We start from the raw sequence: 23,422 nt of genomic DNA, 5'->3' as shown, positions 1-23,422 counted from the left end.
GTAACTATTCTAGATTTTAAGACTTTAAGTGACATAACATTCAAATGCAATGCACCGATTTGACTGGAAATTGGAATAAAAATGGTTAAAAAGATGGGGGGACAATTTGTGGAAAATTTAAAGGATTAGTTATTAGATAATATAGAGGAATTATTGTTTGGTGTGGTTATGATATTGAGTTATGTGGGAAAATGTTATTTTTATTAGATACACATTAGAGGTGAAATGTCAGAAATATAAGCACATATATTTCATATATTTCATATAAGACAAAATATTAACAGATTTAAAATCTGAGTGATCAATATAAAGGGGTTCAATATGGCATTTTCTCTACTTTTCTGAATACTTGTTTTCATAATAAATAAAACAAAAAAGCTTAGAGAGAAAATTATTTCCCTTCTACTCCTCTTTCCCAGTCACTTCTAGCCACTATTACCAGTATGTTTTCTTCCAAAGATATTCTATACATATATATGCAAATAAACATATTTTTTAAAAAATCACAAATGGTTGTACATCCTCTTTTCTATTTTTTCCCTCCAATTTACTACATCTTGGCAGTCACTCACTATTAGCACATAAAGGGCTGGCTCATTCTTTCTAACAGATGCACAATTTATTTAACCAGTCTGCTACTGACAAACACTTAGAAATCTCATTTCTTGTTAGTCCTTTCAGATTAAAAATTTTAAAAAAAATCTAATTGACTGTAAGGTTTCAGTTAGAGATTTAGCATGCTGGATATACAATTGCCTGCCTAGGTACTCTTATTTACTGAATACACAAATTAATCCCAAACTTCCCACTTAGATAATGCAGTTACAAGTTACAGAATACATAATATGTGTATTTCAACCTGAGCCATTCCTTATCCCAGAACCAAGTCAGCTAGCATCTACCATTATTTCCTGCTTCTCTTGTACAGTAGCCTTCAAACTACATATGCTCTAACCTAGATGTACAATAATCACCATTCAGTTTTCCTTTTTCAATCTTTTAATTAAAGCGATTGGTTCTGAACTAACCTGATCAGACTCCTTCACAACTCCTCCTTCCAAGCCATTTTGAAGTTCTCTTCAAAAACCAACTAGTATCTTTAATAAAGGCTCCTACCATTTTCTAGATGCAGTAAACTCTAGAAACTGTAACTGTAATGTAGTTTCTTCTCAGCAAAAGTCCTTAGAATATCTAACTTGGTGTAGCAGGAAAAAATAGCTTGGGCATTGTATGTGAATTTCGCCACTTAACCCTTCCTAAATCAGCTTGAGCGAATAAATTATCATCAAACTCTCGGGGCCCTCATCTGAAATGTGCTCCCATAAAACACCTTCCATTATAATATCTCATTAATTTTTTTGTGACAGACCTGAATGTATCTGGCACTTGTTGATTCTAAATATTATTTTCCATTGTTTCATTCACCACCAAACTGGAGAAGAGGGCTTAAAACAAATTTTAAGATTTCCCATGGGATTTAGGCTCTCAGTAAGTGCTCAAAAGTTATTTTGGCTCAAGTTAATTCGATGTAAACCATTATGGTGGATAAGGCACTCATTTGCTAGGTAAGAGAAGTTCCCTTAACTTGAATGTCAGCCCCAAATTGCTAAGAGCCATGAAAATCTCAAACTTCCCAAGAAGACCTAATGTCAAAGACTCTCAAAAGATGGTTCTGACTCTCAAAAATGGCTAAATTGAGCAGATTGAAGGGAGAATGGGGCGCAAAGCATTTCCTCTCCATAATTATGCATCGAGATTCGGACTACATATTAAATTGACACATAGTAAGCGCTCCATAATTAGTAGCTATTACTAAGACGCATCCCAGTGGCAGAGAAGATGGAAGGAGGAAAAAGAACGGAGGCTGCCAGTTACAAGCGATCAGAAAGTGTCCCTGGCCTGAGACCCGTAGGCCTTTAAGCACCTGGATCTATGGACTCCCTGAGGCACCAGGGCCCTAAGGAGGTCAGAGGCCTCCCCTAAAGGTCAAGGATGTGTAGCCACGTTTTATGCTGGGGCGGGGAGCAAGACTGTAACGCCCCCACGAATCTGTACCTCGAAGCCAGAAACACCGCCTGCCTGTAAACCCACGCGGGCTCCGGGAGAGGGGACAACCAGGTTGTTCTGCGCTGCAGCCTGGAGGAGCGGAGACTCGGCCACCTCCTGCAGCTCCAAACCTCCTTAAGGGACAGATCACCGGACCCTCGGGCTCCCATACGCCTCAACGCAGCCTGACCCCTGGATACTCACATTCACAGCTGACCCCTCTTACTCCATCAGGCCGCCAGGGCCCCGGCGAGGGAGCTCCCTGACGCCCCAGACGCCCCCCTCAATCGGGTCCGGCGGCCCGCTCCGGACCCGCTCCCCGCCGGGCACCGCTGCTGCCGCCAGCGCGCAGGCGCATAGCGCACCCGTCGCGCTCCCCGCCCTTTTTTCCCCTTTGCAGTCTGCCTTTCTCAATAATCTAGCTTTATTTGAACACATGAGAGTGAACAACGGACACAGGGTAAAGAGGCTTTTCTCAGAAATAACGGAAGACAACCAAAGGCAGGCTGGCTTGTGGAAGAATTAGTCCGCTGCCTTTGACGTTCCTGTGACCAGCCTACCTGGCCCCTTTCTCATCCTTTTTGCTATTTCCGGACCTTCCTCTTGCTCTTACTCTCTTCCTAAACCACCACCATGCCCCTTAGATAATGGCAACAGTTTCAGCCAAATTTCCAACCACTCCTTCCTTGTAAAACTTACTGATGCTTAATGGAAGTTACAAAAGCTTTAGAACAGACTGACTTGAGTTCAAATGTTGACTTAGGTACTAATTTATGACTTTGAGCAAGTTACAACTGTCCTTGGAATCTCGCTGTCCTCAGAGTTAAAATTAATATCATATCACTTGGAATCTTGGTAATTTTAAACAACATAACATAGGTCAAGTGCTTATCACAGAGCAGACAATCCATCAATACCTATGATTATTTCTTAATATATACTGTATTTCTATTTATTATTAAATGGCCTATACTTATTCTCTCAGGATACTATTTTAGTGTCTAAAAGTAGTCAGATGAACCAAGTTATATTAAGGTTGATAATGCTGTGAAATGTTACTCCTATATTATTGAGCCTCTAATAATATCTATGTGTAACAAGACCAGTGCCTCAAATCAAAGTAAGGAGCTCTTTCCACCTATGTGTAAATTCAGATTTGCTTCTAAAGGATTTAGCAACTGTTCCAATTCTGTATTTGTGACATCACATCCTTGAAACACTCAAGGTCCAGAGTATGCTGCTCATCCTACTTTTCTTTAAAGGCATGCAATGAAAGAACTGCTTTACCTTATAAGCTCAGGGCCATAGCCCAAGGAAAAGCTTATAGAAGACCAAGGGCACCTGTTGGTGAACATCAATCAAGGTAATCCTAGATCAGGGTTTCTCGGTCTTGGTACTATTGACATTTTGGAGATAATTCTTGTGCTGTCCTGTGCATTGTAGGGCATTTAGCAGTATCCCTGAACACTAGATGACTCTAATGCCCCCTTACATCTTTCTCCACTCCCCACCTCTAACATCTTAACAATCAAAACTGTCTTCAGACACTGCCAAATGTTCCCTGTAGGGCAAAAATGTCCCCAATTGAGAATCGTGGCATTATACCAGTGACCAACCCTAAATCAACTCAACCACTCATATTTTCCAATTCTATCCTCAGGAAGAAATTACTGCTTGAGAAAGACACAAAAAGGCAGAAACCTATCCTATACAGGCCCTCAACACTACTTACTATTTTCTCTGGTCAACTTGCTCTATCGCTTTCTACAATATTCAATATCTTCACTTTTCTCAAAACTTCCAACCCCTTTACTATTAGCAGATGACCTAGTATCCTACTTTATAGAAAAAAACAGACGTTATCAGATGAGAATTTAACTTTTTATTGCAAAACATACAAACTTACAGACACATACTTCCTCTTGTTATAATTGAGGATGTATCTTCTCTCTTCCAAGATATTCTTCCCATCAGTGCTTTGGATTGCCTGTACGCTTACCCTCTCAAGATCTTTACCTGCTGATTAGCACTTCTCTCTATTCAACTGTATTATCTCAGTTGTATCTTCCCTATCATGGTTACGTTTAATTCTAACGAAACTAAAAACAAAAACAAAACAAAACAAAAAAAACGTAAATAAAAATCTTTGAACTCTTGTCATCCACTTTTCCCCTTCCTCTCAAGGCCAAATTTTCCAAAAGCATTCTACAACTTGTCCCCATTTCTGCATCTCCCTGCTCTCCAAACTACTGCAATCTACCTTTCAACCTCATAGTTCTACCACATAGCTTTCACTACAGTCACCAATGACCTCTATGTTACTAAATTCAAAAGATATTTCTCAGACTTCGTTTTCATTTTCATTGACCCTTTAGGAATACATATTCATTCTTTAACTTTTTCTTTCTCTCCCCCCTCCCCACCCCATTTCCAATATTGTGCTTTATTCTTAGAGGTGCTTGGATGGGTTCCCATACTTGCTTAAAAACCTCAATAGCTCTTAGTGGTCATAGTATAAAGTGCAGGCTCACTAATCCAAAAATTCAAGACCTTCCTAGATCTAGTCATTGCCGACTTTTAAAAATTTATTCCCCCCTTTCACCTAGAGATATACGATGAGCTCTAAGCCTCACCAGGATGAACTACAAAGAATTTCCAGAAGATGCTATGTTCTTGATGTAAGCTGTTCCCAGCGAAGTCTGGAAAAGTATCTCCCTTCCGGACTTCCGGGGGAAATCCTACTTATCCTTCATGATTCAAAAGTCACTTCCTTCGGGAACTCTTCAAGACACTCCTAAAAATAAGGCGCTTTGTTCACTATGTGCCAATGGAATCTCGGACTTTATATATGCCGTGCATTATATTCCAACTCCCATAATTTGTTCACATAGCTATCTCCCATGGAAGGCAGGGAAGTCATTACATTCGCCTTTTCTTTCTTAGTGTTCATCTCACACAGTGTCTGGCATATGGTTTGCCCTCACTAAACGTTTGTTGCATGAACATTGCCCACCTGCGAGCCGGACTCCCAATTATCCCTTTAACGGGTGAATCTCTACACTCACTGCCAGCGTGGCAGGGAGATTTAAACCCCCAGCACGGTGATTGGCTCCAACTGCAGGGGGTGTGTACGCGACCGCAGCTCCGGGAAGTGCGCAGGCGCGTGGCGCAGGCGCACAAAGGGCGGAGCTCCGGGTGGGGTGGGGTCCGGTGGTGTCCGAGCTTCCGCGGCGGGAGAGGAATGGCCAGAACTGTTTGGTGAGTCTCCTGGAGTAGGGGTGAGGGAGCTGGCCGGGGTGAAGATTGGGATCATGTCCCAAGAATAAAAAGTATATCAGGTCAGTTGAAAAGTTGGTGAGGTCGAGCTTAAGTGGAGGAGTGGACGCTCTGGCCCAAACTGAGCAAGTCCGGCCCGGAGCCGGAACGTGGGGCGACCGGAGAGTGTTGGGCTGGCGGAGGAAGGGTATCGGGTGATGGTTCCCTGGACCCTTCCTTGAAACCAAGCTGAGATAAAATCCCGCTCCCTCAACACCTACTCCCACTGCGTTGCTGTGGTAATAGTTAATAGTCTAGTGACTACAGTGATCAGAAAGAAAACTCTAAACTAGTTGTTTGAAGAAGGTCTCTGAGGCTCATGGCATTGGAGAGTCCATGCTCTCTAGGAAAGTCCATAATTACCTCGCGGCTTTACTGCAAACGCAGGAAGAAAAGGATCGGTAAAAACGAATTTCACGGTTCGGGGTTGGAGGGCAGGAGTGGGGGGACGTCGTGGAAAGTGCTGTTTCATCTCATCCTTTTTATTGTCATTAGTCACCACAATGTTAGGAAAGGCGGCTGAGGTACAGGAAACCTAAAGACATCTAAATTGGGAAAAGAAGATGACAAGGGAGTATTTTGCCTTTTGCTACTTGTCATCTTCAGGGAGAGAGGAGCTACTGGGAGAGAGCAGTTTGAATGGAGAGTGGCAGCTTCTGACAGCGTTCCCTCAGCCTTGTGAAAATAATGTAGCTTCTTAGTAGCAGATATTTCAAAAATTAAGAAAGATATTACTCCATCTGTCCTGGTGCTCTTATAAGACTGATTTTCAGATGTCCCAGTAAAATACTACAGATACGGCCAGGTAGAAACGTCTTCTGCATTTTTGCCTAGCCCGGAAAATACTACACTTGAAATTCATGAGACAGCATTAGCTAGAATACTTTGAGATCTATTCTTAAAATACCTCATGGTAAAATTTAAAAAAATTAATATTTCTGTCACCAGCAAAGTTGATGCTTAACTATCCAGTAATCACTTGTCATTCATTGTTTTGGCAAGAGGTAATTATAACACATTTTTTTTTTTTAATGTAAATATCAGAAAATAGGAGAAACACCTCTTCTCACATTACCCTGTTCCTTTGACAGGTCATGTGAAAGTAAATAAAATGATCATATAACTTAGCCTACAGCTTAAATATTTATTAGTGTTTCTAGGATTTTTTTTTAGGTGCTTGTGGTGTGTAGATATGCACTAGAAAATTGCTGTTGTCTTAGTTCCAGAATACAAATGACTTACTGTGCCATTATTTTCTTAACAATATAGTACATCCTTTCCTATAAACAGTAGAATTTCTGTATGCAGTTTAGTGTTTGTTTCTTTTACTCTAAATGAATTTAATTAGAAGCTCACCTAAGTAAAGGTCACATATTTTCTAATCATTCAAAACACAACTGTGAACCAAGAAGAAAGAAAGCAGTCAAACAGGTCCTTTTACTCATGTGATAGCTGTCATTACTTCACTTATGAATTATACCACCATCATAAATTTTGCCTTTTAGAAAAGTATCTGTGTTATTATTTTACTTCATATTTTTAATAGACTTTTTAAAACATTACCATCTTCCAAAGTGACAGTCTGTGAAATTATGGTTTTGATGTATTTTTTACCTTTTCTAGTACACGCTTTAGTAAATATATAACTCTTAAATACACATCTGTTGCTCCCATAATGGCTAAAATCATAGCTTGTTCTTGCTCTACACTTTGGAAAATACTGGTTCGGGGCTTGATCTCATTTTTAAAATAGTGAAAATTGGACTACCTAAACTCTAAGGCCAGAGGACTTCAAAATTCTGTGAGTCCTGTGATTGGCTTCACCATTATGACACAGTTCTAACTAATTTAGTTATTTGGTTTCACCTGATGAAAGTAGATTTGACTAGCAAAAAGAGGAAAGGATGTTAACTGACGTTTTTGAGAAATCAGCTGCCTTTTTTTTTTCTTATGATTAAGGCACTTTCTTTTTCTCTTTTGGTTCCTGTGCTTTAAACATTCTGGAAATTTGCTTTTCACCTGTGTTTGTACTTTGCATTATGTATATATTAGTATTTATAAAATATGATTTTGCTTGCATCTAAGAGTGCCAAACTTTTTATTCCCGTGCCATATTTTATTTCCAGGTCTGTAGATTGACAGAGGACTAGATTACAAGGACTGGTATTTTCTTAGTCGTGGCGGGTAGTGGCTTGAAACGGATGGATCCATTGCCTACAACAATTGGAGGAAGTGGATTGTGGAGCCAGGAAACAGCTTGTGCTGTTCCTTTTGTGTGGGGGTGGAGGTGGTGTTCCATTTGCACTCATTTAAATTCACTGATATTTTGGTTTTGATTTCAGTTTAGATTGTGCTTCTCCTGAAATATTTAAATCACTGATCACTATATTTTTCTGGAATTCCCTCATCTTGTTGGTTTTTGTGAGTTTTGTAACTTGGATTTAAAGTTTGTTTTAAATTTATTCTAACAATGTTTTTTGACAATTAAGAATACCTTTAGGTGGCCCCTTGATGCTTAGAAAATAAAATCTAAGCTTCTTGGTACACAGTAGACAAAGCCTTTCACAACCTGTCTCCTGTCTGCCTTTTAAAGCCACCCTTCCCCCTTTATAGGTGCACACGCATATGCGTGCACAAATGTTATATTCCTGCGTAACTGCTGAGGCCTTACATTGTGGCACTTCTTTAATAATCTAAAATCACACTTTTTTTTTAGAGTTGATCATGCTTGGATTTTGACTCCCAAATCAAAATCATGATAGATGTTTAATAATTATTGTGAAAAATTATAATAGCTTTATTAAGCACTATGTGACAGCCAAGATTCTAAATACTTTGCATGAATTAACTCAGTACTTATAACAACATTTGAAGTAATCATTATATTCTCATTTAATGAGAAAACAGTCATGGGAAAGTTAAGTAAGCAATAGTCAGGATTTAAAAACATATGCTGGGCACTTAACCAATACACTCTGTTGCCTTTCATATAAACAAGAATGCCACTCTTCTATCTACAGTGTGGGGATATTCTTTTCCAGGGACCTGAGTACTTATGTTTTCTATCTGTGACATCCGACTCCTGGTATCAGAATATTTTCGAAGCTAACCAGCAAGCTTCTAGGTGAATTTGGAATCAGCCAAAATCTTGGATGGTTTGGGTGAATATTTCATTCTGGCAAGATTTGCCTTGCCAGTCATCTCCACCTCACACTTGGTATCACCTTGGAAGATTCCATACATATATTTGCCAGAGTATATGTCTCTGTTCCCTGGAAAATGAATGTTGCATTCTTGAGCCTTATCTTTCATATAGAGCATCCCTTTTCTGTTCCTACAGCCTTTCTTTTAGACAGGGTCAATATAATTGATTATAATCATATTTAGATCTGCCTCCCCAGGTTATACCCTGGTCACTTCGAGTAAAATTGTGGAAGCTCCAAGGTTGAGCAGGATATGAAAACTAGGTATTGGACATCAAATGATTAAGGTGTAATAATAGATGGTTCTGTAAAACTGAAATGTAATTTTAGTCTTTTGGGTTCATGATTTTTGGTGGTGCTTTCTCATTCTGATTTCTGTCTTGCATCATGTGCTTCAGTGCTCTTTGAAACCAAGATGTTTAAAAGATACAATTTAGTGATGTACTTATATCTGCATCGTTTTGGAGCCTTGACAAAGAATAAAGTTGTTTCTGAAGAAGAAAGTAGAAAGGAAACTTAAGAGAGGAAGTAAAAGGGGGAAACTAGCGTTAACATGAATAAGACTGTCATCTAAATGCCTTCAGAAAGAATTAAATTTCCTAACTAGAACATGGATTTTTTTGGGCCTAACCTAGAGTATTTAGAGTATTTTGGAATACTATACACCCATACTTGTAGAGTATGTGTGTGCCCTTCTTTCCTTCCCTCTTCCTTCTTTCCTTGTGTGTGAAAAATTTTAATGTTTCATATTAAAAATGGAATCTAAGAGCCAAAATATATTCCTAAAAAGAAATTAAATTCTTTTACCCAATAAGTGATGGTCCACATCTGAATTTCTACTTTGTCCTCTGTAATCCTTCTATTCCTTCTGTTTATTCTCCATCATTTATCTTTAGAGTCTTGAAGAGAGAGCTGCTTAAGTGTATTGTACACTTACTTGTACTTCATTAGATGCCTAGAATAGTATCTAATAATTTATGACATGAGTTATTAAGTTTGAGGTAGGGATGATTGGTAAGGCTTCATTCTGCGTGAGCAAAATATTTACCATCTCAGTATTTTAGCTCCGATTCTAAGTTCACCGAGAAGCTTTTTGATTAGCTTCTCAAACGTTCTGATACCAAGAGTCACATAACCACAGACAGAAAACATAACAAATAACGTGAGCATAAATGCTCCGTTCATTAATAATTGTCACTTAATGAGTCTTTACTCTGTGCTAGGCACTGTACTAAGCACTTTATATACATAACTAATTTTATTTAAGAAACAACTCTGGATGGTAGAGCTGTTAACCTAAGGATTGAGGAAACTGAGACTTGATAGGTTAAGTAAATTGCTTGGGTATCAGAGCTAGAATGAATTCAGGGTCTCTCTGACCTCAGAGTCTATTTTTAACCACTACTTTATATTCACTCAACACAATTTTTTTTTCACTCAACACAATTCATTAAATTATCTCACCTTATCTAGAAATAGCTTAGTCACAGGATAATTAATAACTGAAATCATATTCAACCTAACTAGGCCTTGACAATAGTTCAGTCTTGGCCTTAGGCTATAAGGACTTTAGTCCAGCTATAAAGACATTGTCCCCAGATAATTGGTTAATTAAGCAGAAATTTCTATGTGCTACTATTTTCCATATGGTGTTCCACAGAACCTTAGTTTCTTGGAGATTACTAAAAATATTCTTGAAAGATTTTATGGCCATCTACATTTGACTGGGATAGCCACAGTTAAACAGATTACTTCACTGCTTCAAGATTTCAACCAAGAATGTAATTATCTAGCCAGTCTATAATGTGAGGATAAATATAAAAACTAGGAGATGGGGAGGTATAAGAGTTAAATATCTTCATTGTAAAAGTCAGTGAATGATATCCAAAATTGAAAATATTAAAAAACACTATAAGCACATGATTTAAAAATGTGGGATTAAACACTAGAACTAGTACTGTTGAAAATTTTTACCTCTGGAATCTTGGGAGCAGGAGTTGGTTTGAGACAGACGGGAGGACAGGGGAACTGCTATTTATTACTGTAGTAGAACTATTTGACTTCTCAAATCATGTATATTTGCTTAAAATTAAATATGAAAGAATATCAAACCTTCAAAAATAATTTTTACTGGCTGAATAACATTTCATTATGTAGTTATACCATAATTATTCAGTCAAATCCCCTATCATTGTTTATTTAGATCACTTCAGTTTTTTTAACCTTATAAATAATACTAGGGCTAATGTATTTTTGTTTTCTATCTGTGATTTTCTTCTAGATTGCTAAAAGTGGAAAAAGGCCAGAGTAGGACTATTTAAAATTTTCTTGTATATATTGCATTATCTTTTGAAAGTTTTAGTTTTTAGAAATCAGCATTTTATTTTCTTAAAGTGGTCAACAAAACTTTAAGAGTGAGAATTGAAATGCACACAGACATCCTGGATGCTAGAAAAATACTATTTATATCAATATTTCTTATGTCATTTGGAGCTTGCCACATTTTTTATCTTTTAGAGTTTTTCATTACAATCAAAAAATTTATAGTTATTGCATAGACTTTTGCTACTAATAAAGTCATGGCAGAAGTTTATATTTTTGGCCTTTAGTTTTTAAACTATACATACTTCACATATTTTAAAATGTAACATTAAGATTTATCGTTAGAAAATAATAGCATATAACCTTGTATAATGACCATTTTAAGTCTCTAAAAACAGTTCAGTGTTTTCAGATATACTAATATATAAGTAATGATTTTAATGTTACCTTATTTAGGTTTCACTTTCTTTTGCACCAGTTATTAATAATAGCCAGGAGTGCTAGTTTAAAAAAATAATAATTTTGTCCTGTTTACAAGAAAGGAAACTTGGAATCTTTTCACTTTTAAAAATATAGAAAGGCACGTTTTCAAAATTCCAAGAAGTTATTGTAAACACAAACTGTACTTGGATCTTAATGAAGAAGAGCATCATTAGTATAGAAATATACTAACATAGTTTTTCTATCTTGTTTTCCAACCAACATTTTTCTTATTGGAGAAGAAAGGAGTGATCCATTGAAGATAAACTATAAGTTTTATATTTCAGTGGAGCCTACTCTGTAGCTGCTATCATTTATTTTAACTAAATCTCTAAGCTAGATTTTTTTACTGTGGCAGAAAATTGTTTGACATAGAAAAAGCTACAAAATTGTTTTCCTTCCCATCTTCCTTTTGATTTTTATTCATTATACTTTTTTTTACTTACTGTTTTCTTATTTCAAATATTCTTTCTCCATCTTTGTCTTTTTTGTTAGTTTTTAAAAGTTGGGATATAATTTACAACTTAAAGTTTACCTTTTTAAAAATCATACAAAATAATTTCATTACTCTAAAAATCTTCTGTGCTCTGCCTATTCATCCCTACCCCCAAACCATGGTATATACTGATACTTCTATTGTCTCCATAGTCTTGTCTTTTCCAGAGTGTCATATGGTTGGAATCATACAGTGCATAGCCTTTTCAGATTGGCTTCTTTCACATATTATATATTTAAGTTTCCTCCATGTCTTTTCATGGCTTGATGTATCTTTTATTTTATTATTTTAAAGTATAGAGTACATTGGTTATACATTTATGTAGTTTATAAAACAATCCCCCTGATTGCCCTTTCTTTCCTCTGGCTCTACCCCTAGCCATTACATTACTGCTGACTGCATTCACTATGCTGTGGTCCCCATCTTTGTGACCATCTATCAAGAAAAGTCATTTTTAGTTCCACAGCCATTGGTTATATTTTGATGATTCCCTTCCAGACTTTTTTCTACCCATATTTTTTCCTTAGGCAGTTATAGCACATATTTGATTTTTTTTTTTAAGTCTTAGTTTGTTCTCTTTAGATACTGACCTTCATAACCTAAACCCTATTTTGTGGTTTGTGTTTGTCTGCCTTAGACAGGAAAAAAAAAATGAACCATTTAAGAGTAGTCTTTAATTTTTTATACATGCAAAGCTATATATATTTGTCTAGATTAACGTACCTATCAACTGGAAACTTGGTTTAATTTAAACCTGTTTAATATCTGTCTTGACATATGCAGACTCGTGACTGGTGTGAAAGTAGTTCAGCTGTGTAGTGTATTCAGTGTCATCAACTCTCATGTTCAAATTTAGCCTTACAGATGGAACAGTTAATATTTAGTAGCTATTATTTTCAGTGGCATTTACAGAGATGTCACTCATATTTAACATTGTTGCTTTACTTTTGTTTTGCTTATTATTTCTATCTGCTTCTCTAGTAAAATTAAAGTAATAGCTAACACTTTAATACCATGCTTGAAGAACTATGCTTAGTACTTTGTATGAGTCCCCTTTTGAAATTCTCACTGAAAAAGCCCATGAAATTGATTCTATTATCTCTATTTTATAAATGCAGAAACTGAGTTTTAGTGGAGTTAGATAACTTGCCCAAGGTCATAAAACAAATACATTTTGGGGCCAAAATTTGAATTCTAGAGCTCCCACTACTCACCGCTATGCCAGCCTGCTATGAACAGAAGTTTCCACTTGAAAATGCATTGGTTATCATGAAAATCTAATGAAAATATGCCAAAGAGAATTGCAAATTTTATCAAACTGTTAAGAGTATAGTAATAAACTATATGTGTAACTCATCGAGCAGCTTATATTGTGATTAATTTTTTTTAAGAGAAGAAAAAAGGCAAGAAACTTGGTAGAACATTTTAATGCAAAATCTTTGTTTTCCAATGTAATATGAATTATTTTATAAAATCATTCGTATATTGGTCTTGGCAGGACACTGTAGAATTGATGGTGATTTAAAGTTGTTTCTTACATCCTGAATCTCTTTCCATTTTTGTTAACAACAGCATGGATCTCCTGTTAAGTTCTCAGTCCTTTTTTTCTTTATATTCTTGAGGCCTTTTTTGTATTATTTATATTCTTAAGGCCTTTTTGTATCCCTTCTTCCTAATAATATTTTCATTTTCTAAATTAATATAGTTTTAGTTTCTAAATTACTATAAAACAGTTGAAAACCATGATTACTCTGGTCTTTCTAGTTCTACCATTTAACTCTGAGTCTGTGGAAAAGATAAAATTTCATGATTTTATTATAGAAAGCATCTAGAATTTCGAAATGAACCATTAGGAAGGGTGCTTAGCCTATTTTCTAATATTTAACAGTTCTTACATCATCTAATATTTGTTAAGGTGCATCCAACAGTAAGCTTATTTACCAGACCATGAGCTATTCTTAGTTTCAGAGTAGATCCAAACTTGAACATTAAATCTGCTCTTTACTCAGTCACCTTGGGCAAATTACTTAAACTGAGCTTTAGTGTCCCCATTTATAAAGTGGTATAACAGAGGTAATGATAATACTGTACAAATACTTAGTAGGACATATGACATATAGTACATACTCAGTGAACATTCTTCCTCCTCATTTCCCCCAGGGTTTATAATAGAAAATAAATTAAGAATAAATTAAGAGTCTTTTAGTAAGCCCAAATGGACAATAGTAAGGGAGATAAGGTGTAAAAGCTCTGAGAAAAAGTATTTTCCTCTCAAAGGCGCACAGTTAGTATAGTATATTAAGTTCCCAGAGCATTGGAAAAATAACACAGATAATCTATAAGATTATGTCCAAGAAAAATGAGTTTAATGAGATCTTTGTGTCAATTGATGTTTCCTTTTCCTTTCCCTCCCTCCTCCCCCCGCTTTAATTTTCTTTACTCTAGCAATCTGGATAGGCTTTTTCTGACTCCATGAGAAAAACTACCGGAGATAATAAATATGAGTAAAGCTGTATAGTTAATTCTAGGTTGTACCCTGTCTGACACTTCTGAGCAGTTTATTAAAGGCTTGTAAGAGCCTGGAGAGTATTATTTGTCTCTTTTTGTCCTTCCCCTTACAATTCTGCTTTGTCTCTCTTAGTCCCATTTACTGTAATCATGTACTCAGCACCCTCAAGAATCCAGAGTAGAGAAGTCTTAGGCAGTTGTGTCCTCATGTCAGCCTGCCAAACATGTGAGAACTTTACAGAAGTCCATTTCTTATCTTCTTTTTCTTCCTTAAGCAGATGACACAGAATAATCGTTCTGTGTCATCTGCTTAAGGAAGAAAAAGAAGAAGTGCTAGGCAGCACTTTGAGTCCACTGAAAGGGTGTGTCCTTCAGAATAACCCCATTGCTATGCCAGGAGTGACTCCACATCCACCTCTCAGCTACATCTGCTTAATAATTAGAAAACAGAACTCTTAAAATCTTCAAGTTTAACAGAGGTCAGTTTTGCATTCAAGCCTCTCTTTGAATGTATGTAGAGTTGTACTCAGTTTTTAGTAGGAAGATAGAAAATACTGACTTGTGATTGGCAAGAATAGCCCCCAGGAGGGAATTACAAAATTATACAGTTTAAAAGATCTGGACTTCCTTACTCCCAAATGTCTTGCTACCCACAAGATACTGTGTCAGAAAACCTGACTAGGAGTGTCATTTTCTGGCACTAATTGATTAGTGTGTATTACTTTTTTTATTACTTTCTGCTCTGTTGGGCATACTGCCTGGGAAGGGCAGGCTTTGAAAGGTATCTTTTTGGGGCTCTAGGAGCTAATAGAGAGTAATGAGGCTGCCTGGGCAGGAGATGAGGATATTACAGAAAGGAAAAGTGTACAAAAATATGAAGGTGAGCGGGTACAAAGACAATTTCTTTTTCTTTTCATAAATGTAACTACAGAAGGTTGACAAGATAAACGGTAGCATGAACATGTGTGTCATAAAGCCAAAGGCTCAAATAATTAACAAAGTACTAAGTAAAGCATGTAATTTTATTTTATCTAATAAAAATCAGTTTTTAATTCAAGAAAGGCTTTTGTATCTTGATTATATATCTTAGTGTATGAACGTTTTGCCAGAACCACAGTCCTACTATGGCAAGCAAGATAGTAAATTTGCATTTTTACAATAATAATAATTAATAGTAATACTTTTTATGAGGAGTAATAGCTTTAATCAAGGCCTAAAAAAACAGAGCTATGACGGAACTATAAACAGGACTCTAAATGTAATGCCTTCCTGTACTGTTAATGTAGTATTGTCAGTTTTTTGTTTTATCAACAATGATTCCACTAAAAGTGTTGGTTAGCTATGGATATGACTAAAAAGATTTGTATGTGACCAGCAGGCCAATCTGGATCGTACACATACAATGGCAGTTTTTGGTTTGTGGTTCTAGTAGTTATTTGCAGTCTTTATGCTACTGTTACATGTAGCTTTGTTTCTAAGATCCACTTAAATACTTTGAGAATACACCTTGTTTTTCTGCTTTTTCATTCAGCACAAATTTACGGAAGTACCAACTGTCAGATGCTGTTAGGTGTTAGAAATACAAAGATATAACAAAATGCTTGCCCTCCAAGAGTTCAATGTAGTTCATTCCTAGTTAACTAGGCTCCCTGTTTGTCAGTGACTGTACTCCATGGCAGAATTTCTCAACCTAAGCACTTTGTAATTTGGGCCAGATAATTCTTTGCTATGGGGGGCTGTTGAAAAGGAGCATTATAGGATGGTTAGCAGCATCCCTGGCCTCTACCAACTAGATGCCAGTAACAATAACTCCCCCTCCGCCAACTTGTGACAATCAAAAATGTCTCCAGACATTGCCAGATGTCTCCTGGGGCCAAATCCAGAATGTGAACCAGACTTTGTGTCACTGACAAAGAGCTCTGGTAAAATTAGTTTTCAAAAATTTAATACAGAGCTAGCAAATGTAATGAAAACAACCTAGATCTGTCACACATTGGTTATTACTCCACATGACTCTGTATACATAAGGGTAGTTCTGAATAACACCTACTTATGTTTTAGTTTGAATGTCTATGAGAATTCTTTCTGAGTTACTATGTATAGAAGAATAATCGTTCTGTTTCTTAAGGACTTCACTAAAATAATAAACAATACAGTAATTGGAAAACAAGAGTCTCCTATTAATAAAAACCTTAGTTCTTTTCTGGGCTCTTTGTATCACCATTACTCTTTTCTTATTAAGAAAGAAAATATTTCACTTTTTCCAATGAATAGCCTGGACAACTGGCACATTTTTTAAATGTTTTCTGTGTTCTTCAGGCACATGACTTTGAATTTTGTTACATTATTAACGGAACAACTACCTAATTTAGCCTTCTTCACCTTATTGCTTTTCCACATTCAAACAATGTACAACGAATATTGTACGACCAAGAATTCATTTTACTCATTTCTTAAATAATGCCTTCCTTCTCAAAGTAGAGAGACCACCTTCCTATTAGAAAACAGTGCTTCAATAGAGGTCTTGAAATCTGAGTTTTAAGTTCACCTCTGGTACTAACGAGCATTTAAGCATCCATTAACCCTCTCTCAGCCTTAATTTCTTCACTTGTAATGTAGGTAGGTAGATAGAGATAGACTGACTCACTTTTTTATCCTGTTTTCCAAATAAACATTCTAAATTCCAGAAGTCCACACTCTGCTCAAACAAACTTGTGCTTTGTATCCTTATCCTTACAGAATATCTACATTTCAGTTTCGGTGCCTATCGAGAGTTTTAATTCATCATGGATAATCTGTCACCGGAAGAAATTCAGTTAAGGGCTCACCAGGTTACTGATGAGGTAAACATTTTTTTTGGCATAAGTAATTCTCTTTCAGTTTTCACAGTGGAGGGATGAGACGACCTTCATAGAAGACCATTGTGTCCTCTCTTACTCCTTTTGTATCAAAGAATGCATATGCCCTAGAATGCCATTACTAGCTCCTTATTTTTTCAACTTACCAAAAAACTAGATAAGTAAAAACAATTTATATGATTTTTTAACAGGTAATTATTACTTAACAGTTACTTATAACAAAAAATACTCTAGATTTGATAAATTCTGGATATTTGATTTTACTATAACTTTCTAATATCTATGTAATATATCTAGATTTCTGCTTACATTAAATTTTTACAAATCCCATAAACTTCACCCTCCAAATTTTTCATAAGGTGTACCTGCAAGGAAGAATACTAAAATTATAGTGATCAACTTTCTTTTTTTTTGTTTTAAAAGGAGGAACTGATGTGCTGGCAATCTTTAAAGATAGAGTAGCATCATGAATATGACCTGTGATAAGATTTTTCTTTTTTTTCTACATGTTTTAGAATGCTAAAACTCTTAATATTTTTTCCTAGTCTCTGGAAAGTACAAGGAGAATCCTGGGTTTAGCCATCGAGGTAAGAAAGTGTTTAATTATCAAGTTAAATGTAGAAACTGTATAGGAGGGATCCTGATATCACAAGCTGAAATTGGTGTTAAGACAGAAGAATATTGTTTCAGTCAGCTTTATTATTCGAAACCAGCGATTGATAAAATTGTCAGATGACGCACTAACAGGCCTTTTTTGTTTTTTCCATTGACAGTATTGGAAAATGACAGGGTAGTAGATCAATGCAACATGAAATTGTAACTTATTTTATTTTATTATTTTTGGTTGCAGGGCATTTAGTATTTTAAAGTATGTTGGTTTGGGGATATTAGTTTTCTTTGTAGCTCTACCCTTATGAGAACTTAGGTTTCTAAATGATTCTCTCCTGCTGTTTATTAGGCCTTATAGTTTTTGTTTCTTTTAGTTTGATGTGTTTTGTTGTGCTATCAGCTTTTTTCCCTTCTTTTAGTCTCAGGATGCAGGAATCAAGACTATCACTATGCTGGATGAACAAGGAGGTGAGTTGCAGTTATTGGCAGAAACTCTTGATTTGACTTAGATATCAGAAAGCCCTTTCACATCAGCCATGTATAAATTAATCTTTTGGGGGTGCCTTTGCTTTTGTAAGATAAGAGTGACATATTTACTTCTTTTCTTCTGATTTGAATTATATCATGTTTATTGCCTACTGGAGGTGGGGGCAGCAATGTCTAATTATATACCAGGTGTTTCTTAGGTAGTAGGACTTAGAGTTTTTATTAGTCTCATGACACCTCTCAGATTTTGAGCCTATTCAATGATAGAAATGCTGGGGATCCGATCTAGTCACAGTACACTTAATTTGGTTGTAAGGGTCATTTCTAAACAAACATTCATATGCTCCTATTATACAAATTTCTTTAGAACAAATCTTTCCATAATAAGAGGCCAGGTGTCTCAGGATCAGTATGTGAACTAAATTGTTTCATATTGGACAGTATGTGATACCTTCTGGCACTGATACAGTTACTATGGTGTGTTATTGGTAGATTTGAGATTGAAGTTTGCTGGTTTATAATAGTTGGCATTGTGAATGTAACACAAAATGTAACTTCTATAACTTACTCTTAGAAAAACTAAACCGCATAGAAGAAGGCATGGACCAAATAAATAAAGACATGAGAGAGGCAGAGAAGACTTTAACAGAACTCAACAAGTGCTGTGGCCTTTGTGTCTGCCCGTGTAATAGGTGAGTTGATAAATCAAGACCTTAGTAAAAATAAATTTAAAGTGAGAGCATCCTCCCTCCCTGCCCCCCAATAAGGTCATAAGTGTGACTGGGTCTAAATAAGAAACTTTGTTAGATAAACTTAAACTGTTTCTCCTTAAGGCAAATGAAGCTTTTCATGTAAATGGGTAGATTCACTGAAATCTATGGCTTAAATTTGATCAAATTTCGATCCCAAAATTGGGATCAAGTCTCAATTTCAGTTTTTAGTAATACACTAAAAGGTTGGGAAATATACATCTGGATAATAAAGAGCAAGATGGAACTAGTGTCTTTTCTTTTCAAACAAGGAGTATTAACAAAATTTATATTCTGTTGGTTTGGAGAACATCATTTAGGAGAGGTAGGACTTAAGTTAGGCACTGAGTGATTAGAAGAATTTGGATGTGGAATTTGGGTGTGGAAGAACTGGGAGGGCATTTTCTATGTAAGGTTTATTGTAAACAGACATTACAGACAAGCTTGACTTAACTGGATTGCATGATTCACACAGATCAGAAGTGGAAAATAAGGCATAAATAGGCAGTAGAGAAACTTGAATGCCAGACTAAGGAGTTGATGGTTTGGAGCGGAGTCTATAACTACACACCAGGAGACTAGTTAGAAACCTTTTGCAATCTAGGCCTGTGAGGTATTGAGGTTAGAGAGAAAATTGTAAATCACAGAGAAGTCATTTTAAATCAACTAATTATATATCAAACATGAGGAAGGAACTATCAAAGAAGACCGAAGATTTGAAGTCTCTAGTAAGCTAGGAGATGAAAAGTCTTCAAATTCTTTATATATGGTGAATGAGATTATGGTTGGCAGAACGGAATTCATTTTTCTTGGTGACTCCATTTTGAATATACAAGTTTTCTGCTTATGCTAGGGTAAACCAAACTCCATGGTGTTGAGAAATGTTTTATTCAGATCCAGATGAGGTTTGGACTAAGGCAGTTAATCATTATCTCGCCTTCTGTTAGAAAGAGCTCCTCTATGTTTTGAAAATTAGTTAACAAAACAACAACTTTAAACTTTAACTTTAGTTGAAATGACAGTGTCTGGAAATAGTGACTATGGTTACTGCTGAGAGTATTCATTTTTAAAGAGCTTCATAAGCATTAGTACTTTCATCTAGTTGTCTCATCAGTTGTGTGGTAAACCAAGAATGGGATACAAAGGTTTCCAGACTTCAGCATTTTTACTGCCCAAAGGAGTTAGGAATGGAGGAACTTTTGATATATTGTCATACTTTCAGATCAGTGTTTTCATGTAATAGCATTCTCTCTGCCATTTCTATGAGATAAAATAGAATTAAGTTGCTTGTTGATCAACTTTATAGTGTTTTAGGCATAAGAAGTTAAGATTTGAGTGTTCTTTCTAGTCTTGTCCATTGGCTTCCTATTCTAAGACAAGTCTGTTATCCTCTTTAGACTTTGGATGACTCTCCGAAATGCATACTTTAATAACTATGACTTGTCAGTCAGTGTTTAGCCAATGACTTTAAGCAAACAAGTTGGAAATGCACAGATTTTTTTAATACAAACTCTTAACTGTGTTTTTGCAAACTTGTCCTTTTCACCTGTGTTCTTTATACCCTTGGAAGAGTGCAGAGGAGAAAAAGTTAATTTTCTTGAGATTGGATATTAAGAGAAGAGCAAAGAGGAAGAAGTCCTCCCTAAACCCTAGAGCAAAATCAGCTGTGAGTCAGAGGTTGAACAGGAAGAGCAGTGAATCCCAAGATGGTCTAATATAGAAAGTAGGAAATGGAGCTACAGAAGTATTAATTTTATTTCTTTTGTGTATCCCAGCCAAGCATAGGAAAGATTTTCTTGGACACTGGTGAAAGTGGAGGTGGTAGAGTATGGTCCTGAAGCAGCCTTTAGCCTCTAACCTCAGCAGAACCATTTCTCAGTGGGACAAGAGAAGGCACTTCTTAACAGATGGACTCAAGAAGTTACTATAATAACAGTTGTTCCCCAAAGAGGAGAGAGTAATATTCCAGTTTAAAGATGTCTGATTGTAATTGCCTTCTTTCTGCCTGTCTCTTCTTTATATCATTGAGTCCTTGGCCTCTATGGTATCTCTTGTCCTCAGCTGTATTTACTATCATTTCTGCCAGTGTTTTGAGCTTTCTTAGTTTATTTACTAGTTTCAGTTAGGCTTATCATATAAATAGCCACAACATGAGCTTCTCAAAGGCCAATACAGGATCTTAGTCTTCGTATAAGGCTAGTACTAATTCTGGTACTAGTAATAACAACTCAGGTTCATAGTCTCTTATCTGCCATTCAGAAATCTAAAAAACTCTGAAAGCCAAAGTTTTTTTTTTTTTTTTCCGTAATGTGGATTCACAACTCATTAACTAGAATATGAAATGTAACCTGAACTGAAGCCGTTTATAATTTTTATCACACTTAATGTAAATGTTAATTTATTTTACTACAGAAATATTGATGTATTTGATTGTGTGGTACTGCTCAAAATGTCTGGCATCCAAGGGTTTGGATACGAATTGCAGGCCTATGTATTAATTTAGGCTCTTACTATTATGACACTTGAAATTTAATCCTAACAGTAACTCTAATATGAGATAGATTTTCTTATCACCATTCTACATTTGGGGAAAGAGAGGCACAAAAAGGCTACACTAGCAAGTGGAAGAGCTGAGATCCAAAACCAGGCAGAGTCCTAGCTTTTAACTCTATGCTACATTGCTCAACTTTGGCAAGAAAAGAGTGAACTTTTTTGTTGTTGCTGTTGTTACATGTATTGTGTGATATAGAAAATGTCTTGAGTAGACTTATTCTTTGAGATTTCTTTTGTTCAGTAGTATATTTGTTGAAGCCAGGTCAGCAGATCTTTTTTTAATAAGACATGAAAATAGTTTTACTTAACAGAACCCTGTATTAGAAGGGAATTTTAGCCAATTTTAGCCAACTTTAGCCAATTCTTTTTAAAGGATTACTAGAATTTAAAAACAAACTACTAGGATTAAACTTTAAAATTGTGAATAAGTGTCATTATGTTAGCTTGCTACTATTTTAATCCTAAAAGCAAATAGCACAGATCCTTATTAAAAATCCTATCTTTGTCAATAACTTTGAAAAGTTGTAATTTAACTAACAAGAGATTAAAAGGAGGCAGAGTTAAAATAGGAAGTCTCAGAATAGTAAATTGCCTGGTGTCCCAGTTTAACCATTCTCAGACAAAGTATTCTTCTGTCTTAACGTGCCTCTCTTTAGTCTGTGCTTATAATGTCAAACATAATGGCACATAGTTTGAACACAGATCAGTATTTCTGGACCACTTATTAGAGAAAATCGAAATTGGTACTATAGATTTTATAGTATTCCAATTCTGTGTCGTATTGAGGTGTAAATATTCAGCTCTGATTGGTTAAAATAATATTGAATTATATTTTGGTCAGCATTTGATTAGATCCTCCATCCTGCTCACTGGAGATAGAAAGATGAGTAAAGCATAGCTCTGGCGCTGTTTTATTTTTCATTATTCTATTTTTTGTGTCTCACATGGTACCTGATACATAGTAGGTACTCAATAAATACTTATTGATTGAATGTCTTTGAGAAGAAATTTATTGGCTGATGGGAAAGTTAGACAAGTAAAAAGATTTTTAAAAATTAAAATGCAAATAAAAAACATAATAGAATTAAGAGAAATCTGTAATCACTGAAGAAAGAGTGAGAAAGTTTCACAACCTCTCTATTAGTATTTTCCTTCTCTCTGTATTAATTTTCATAATTTTAGGAAAGACTATCATGACCCAGACATTCTTAGGAAAAACAAAGTATGCTCTGGTTTAAATAGCTTTCTTGTTTTTCTTTTTATCTAGGTTCTCAGATGTCGGTTGTCTCTATGAAACCAGGCAGGAATTTAAATGAATTATGTTTTGAAAACTCTGAACCTGCTTCTGTTCTGTTTGACTGGCATTCACTATTTTCTGCATTTCATTCTCACCTAATCTCTTCCTTTCTAATCTGCTTACTAAAAAATGAAGATTTAACATCAGAAGCCGGGCTCAGTAACTGATCAAAGGGAACTTTAAGATGCAGTCTTGTGGCGCAGTTTGGGCTGTTAACCTGCTATCTAAAGGTGATGCTTCAAATGGCTTTTCTGTGCATGCGCATGGATTTTGTGAATGGTAGAGACTGTCTTAAAAACTGCTATGGTGTGTCGTGTAAAGTGAATTTGTTCTTGATGGGTTTTGTCTGCCAAAAGATGAACTTTACAAAAAGGATCTTAATTTATACTACTACCCTTTGACTAATGGTTCTTACAACGAAGTTTTTGCTAAATAACAATGTTATAAAAATAAAAACACCCTTGAAGTTTTATTTTTTAAATTTTTTAAAATTAATTAAT

General features: G+C 35.8%; 1 protein-coding gene and 1 long non-coding RNA gene across 4 annotated transcripts in view; one reads left to right on the top strand and one right to left on the bottom strand.

Moving 5' to 3' along the window:
- Positions 1–3,908: 3,908 nt before the first annotated feature.
- On the bottom strand, positions 3,909–5,123 carry LOC112469586. 2 transcript variants are annotated; one of them, XR_003042692.1, is made up of 3 exons: positions 4,970–5,123; positions 4,680–4,840; positions 3,909–4,145 (listed from the first exon to the last, which is right to left on the bottom strand). It is a non-coding gene; the product is annotated as an uncharacterized LOC112469586 (long non-coding RNA). The 2 variants fall into 2 exon arrangements; XR_003042693.1 differs by having other exon boundaries at positions 5,060–5,123.
- Positions 5,124–5,213: 90 nt separating this feature from the next.
- The window catches only part of SNAP23 (synaptosome associated protein 23), a 26,236-nt gene continuing 8,027 nt past the window's right edge, over positions 5,214–23,422 (top strand). Inside the window, exons 1-5 of one of the 2 annotated variants that reach the window (XM_006920454.3) lie at positions 5,214–5,304; positions 17,110–17,213; positions 17,774–17,815; positions 18,257–18,305; positions 18,898–19,015. In XM_006920454.3, coding sequence (XP_006920516.1) covers positions 17,157–17,213; positions 17,774–17,815; positions 18,257–18,305; positions 18,898–19,015 — 266 coding nt within the window. In that variant the 5' untranslated portion in view covers positions 5,214–5,304; positions 17,110–17,156. Of the gene's footprint in view, positions 5,385–17,109; positions 17,214–17,773; positions 17,816–18,256; positions 18,306–18,897; positions 19,016–23,422 lie in introns of both variants that reach the window. The other variant, XM_015595968.2, reaches the window with a different exon arrangement.

This window comes from Pteropus alecto, unplaced genomic scaffold (genome assembly GCF_000325575.1).
Source record: "Pteropus alecto unplaced genomic scaffold, ASM32557v1 scaffold86, whole genome shotgun sequence".
Taxonomy (NCBI): domain Eukaryota; kingdom Metazoa; phylum Chordata; class Mammalia; order Chiroptera; family Pteropodidae; genus Pteropus; species Pteropus alecto.
The sequence above is the reverse complement of the archived record's forward strand: the minus strand, read 5'-3'. Positions and strand labels throughout refer to the sequence as shown.